Source organism: Agrilus planipennis, unplaced genomic scaffold (genome assembly GCF_000699045.2).
Source record: "Agrilus planipennis isolate EAB-ADULT unplaced genomic scaffold, Apla_2.0 scaffold101, whole genome shotgun sequence".
Taxonomy (NCBI): Eukaryota; Metazoa; Arthropoda; class Insecta; order Coleoptera; family Buprestidae; genus Agrilus; species Agrilus planipennis.
This window is the reverse complement of record NW_020438899.1, coordinates 499123-502804: the sequence shown is the minus strand read 5'-3', so window position 1 is coordinate 502804 and position 3682 is coordinate 499123. Positions and strand designations below refer to the sequence as shown.

General features: G+C 31.1%; 1 protein-coding gene across 1 annotated transcript; it reads left to right on the top strand.

The window, feature by feature from the left end:
- The first annotated feature begins 2277 nt into the window (after window positions 1-2277).
- On the top strand, window positions 2278-2906 carry LOC108735604. The gene is made up of 3 exons (XM_018467629.2): window positions 2278-2422; window positions 2500-2595; window positions 2656-2906. Exons 1-3 carry the CDS (start codon window positions 2391-2393, stop codon window positions 2786-2788), a joined length of 261 nt encoding a protein of 86 aa, XP_018323131.1. The 5' UTR covers window positions 2278-2390; the 3' UTR covers window positions 2789-2906.
- Window positions 2907-3682: the final 776 nt, after the last annotated feature.

Sequence of the window (3682 nt, the reverse complement as noted above, 5' to 3'; positions counted from 1 at the left end):
CTACAACTTTAAAATGTAAAACATACCATGCGATTCTGCAGTCGCGTTATAAAATACTTTAATGATTTTTATAAGTTATTTGAATAATTGCCATAATTTTTATACTACTTGCTTTTCCATTGGCTGAAGAACCCCATCACTGTTGTACTGTCAGAAGACAGACTGGTGTAATGCTACTAATTGGAATGGTGACATCGCCAAAACCGACTTACACCTGTGGTTATAGCTTTAACAAATTTATTTGAACAACGTTATTTTTTGTATTGTACAATTTTATTTAACGAAAATAAATTGATAACTTTTTCAGGCGATTGTTGGAAATAAGAAAATTGCTTTGAACTGTAATTTAATGAATGACATAATTAAAAAAACTAAAAAAAATATCGAGTTTAAACTATTAAACACATTGTAGGTACAACTAAAAAGCAAACAACAAGTAGATAAGAGAGTTATTACATTTTCCTAACGTTGGGCGTGCGGATAATGTAGACGTTTTGTTAAGGAAAGTAAGTATATGCAATAAGAACATTCCATCCTCGCCTTTTTCTATCCTATAATATGTAATACTATAATACGTAATTATAAAGATTCGATAAAATGATTATAGCATATTGTTAAATTAAATTTAAGTGCAGGCGGGACCTATTAAATGCAAGCAAAACCCACTCTATTAGATTTAATGGGTTCCCGCCTACATTTAAATTTAATTTTATTTAATAATGTACTATAATAATTTTATTGAATCTCAGTAATCATGTATTAAATAAATTTTCCTAAATTAGGATAGTATAAACTACCGTGAAGAGATGGAAAGGACAAAGTTGGAATGTTCTGATTGCATTTATACCTATCTTTCTTAGAAAAACGTTTGAGTCAGCCTCACGTCTAGGGTTGCCAGGTGTCCCGATTTGCGCGGGACGTCCCGATTTTCAGGGTCTGAGGACGCGTCTCGATTTGCACCTGATCGGGACGCTAAATGTCCCGATAAATCAATAAATTTATTAAAACCCCATTATTATTANTCAGGCCTTAGCCGTGTCAGCCTATCAAAATTTTATATTTGGCCACCAATATCTGAAAAAGCATTCCTTTTATACACTTTTATTTTATTCAAGACATTTAAAAATATGACTATTTACCTAATAACATCAATAAAATAACAATATTTCGAAAAAACATTACCTTTATGTAAGTTAAATTTGTGTCCGCGACTTTAACCGTCAGGCCCTAGCCGCTTAGGAATTTTGAAATTATGCGGTTTTTATCGTGAATGAGGGAATGAGAATCAGTTCATTTTAAAGAATAAACATGAAGTTATCTGTAAATGCCGCTCGCCTTGTGTCGGCCATTTTGGAATTCAGTGGAACCGCAGCGTAAGATGGCTGGCACGCCTTGTTCCAGTGACTTTGTCAGTCCCTCGGTAAGCAATTTTTATATTAAATAGTAGGCAATTGCTTTTAATTGTCAACGATTTAGTATTGTTTTGTAAGCCCTGTTCATTAAATGACGTTAGGTATTGTGGTATATATAACCGAACAGAATATTCGTAGGTTTTCTTCTGAATCGTCAGTCCCTAACCCGTCAGTCCCTCGCTTGATTGATCGATTGAGATTGATTATTTTATAACCAAGGAGCCTTTTTTGTTAATTATTACTGCACAGAGCAAAGGGCCTCGGGTGTTTTATTTTTTACCTTATCTTAAAGAATTTTAGCTAAAGCTACACTTGATTAACATTTTTTAAGTTAATTAATAATGATACTGTCTAAAATACGTTCTTAATAAAAGTGCGTAGGAGTCTTATTTTATTACACTAATTGCCTTAAAAAATCTTATATTACAGTATATCAGTGTAATTTTCATCAGTCCGTAGCTATATGTGTCAGTCCCTAGACGTCTAAATTTACAAAAACCTGAATTTATCTTAAAATACTAAACAAAGTGACTGGCCCTTTTGAACATTAATTATTCTATCGATCAGTCACAAAACACACTAATTTAAAATTGCACAGTATGTAAAAAATAGTAAAGATTAATTACATCACAAAGTTGCCCTATTTTCATGGAATCACCCATATGTAGATTGCGCATTGATAAAAAATAATGCTATAAAAAATCATTTAATAGTTTTGGCTGAACACCAACCACCAGAAGTGATTTGTCAAAATGCTTGTGATGGTTGTTACCGTAAATCGAATAGATAATTGACTGAAATGTTGATAAATGAAATTTAAATTTACTAGATAAGATAATTATTATCTTATTATTTTCGCTGATTTTTATGCATTAGTTTGACATTATGTTATGAACTTTATCAAAATTTAATCAAATTCTAAGCACCATGAAGAGTGCGTATAAGTAATCATAGTTTACAGAAATTATTAATGTAGACATGGACGTTTTAACCGATCAAAAACCAAATAGGTAAGTATTATTTCGTAGTATTCTGTTAATATTTAACCAAATACCTTTTTTATCTCAGTTTTCTTGCTAATTTTTAGTCTGGATTCTCTTGAAATTCAGCAATCGCATGTAACCACGGTAGACTCGTGTTTCAGTTCCACCCATTGGGGCAGTGTTAAAATGAGAGAGAAACGGTAATGTTTATCCATGTACGTATTAAATTTTGACGTTTCACCGATTTTTTGTATTTTTAGATATGACAAAAGTGAAACACAAAGGAAAAGAAATTCGAAAAACCGCTTATCAAATAGGAGAAGTACAGGACCAATATCACCTGATGAACTAGAAGCAGCTATAGCTCTGGAAGTAGCAAATCAAAACGAGTAGGTAAATTGTAGAATAGTTAGGCACCTATCTGTAAAATTACTTATAGGTAGGTACGTGTATGTAAATATACAATATCATTTTAATAGCGTGTTTACTAAATATTTATACAAAATATGTACTAATTTTCTCAATAATATGTCTTACAAAAATGAAAAGAATAAATTTGTTTGATTAATTACAAATATGTACAAGATTAAGTGATAAAGAAAATGTAAACATGGATCATTTTAATCCAATCAAATGGTGAAACACTTCTACGTTTTACTCAACCCGTAAAATGTTTCTGTTTTTGAAAATTTCGGTTTGACTTGCCAGCTTTCTGTTTAAAAAATGACAAGAATTGTTGAATATTTAAAAAGATATGCAAAAAAGGGACATGCCTTGGCGAGAATATATATATGAAGTTATAGCTCTGGAGTTACTTCGTATGAATTTTTTAGCAGTTATTGGAGTTTGACGTCGTTTTATACAGTCATTTTGTCGTGATGAAATATTAAGGAATGCGTTTATAACACTCATTTATTCTTCTTACACCTTTCCTTTAAGGCGATCTCTTACAGTAATTTTTCCGTATGAATGTAATACATTATTTTTTAATCGTTGTACAGGGTATTTCTTTTCCGGAATTTTTGTGGATTATCTCTCTTATTTTTAAAGATCAAAGGATTGTTGTTTCGTGTGCTACCTTTTCATATTTCTTTTTGGTTTTTGAGATAGTGTGGAATTGAAAAGTATCTCTTTTGAGGTACCCTTCGTATCTCTTTAAATTTATCGAAAAAGTTAAGTCGTATTGTTATAGATGTTTTTCCGTAGGATCCAGTAGCGAAGTCAGTCTTTTTCTAGCACATTCCGTTTTTTAGTTATGACGCAAAATATATTTTTAATTGTAATAAA

Excerpts from the sequence above, each read along its gene's own strand:
- LOC108735604 (XM_018467629.2), top strand. The coding sequence starts at position 2,391 with ATGGACGTTTTAACCGATCAAAAACCAAATAG. Across the intron at positions 2,423-2,499 it reads ACCGATCAAAAACCAAATAG|TCTGGATTCTCTTGAAATTC; the intron begins GTAAGTATTATT and ends GCTAATTTTTAG. Across the intron at positions 2,596-2,655 it reads GTTAAAATGAGAGAGAAACG|ATATGACAAAAGTGAAACAC; the intron begins GTAATGTTTATC and ends TTGTATTTTTAG.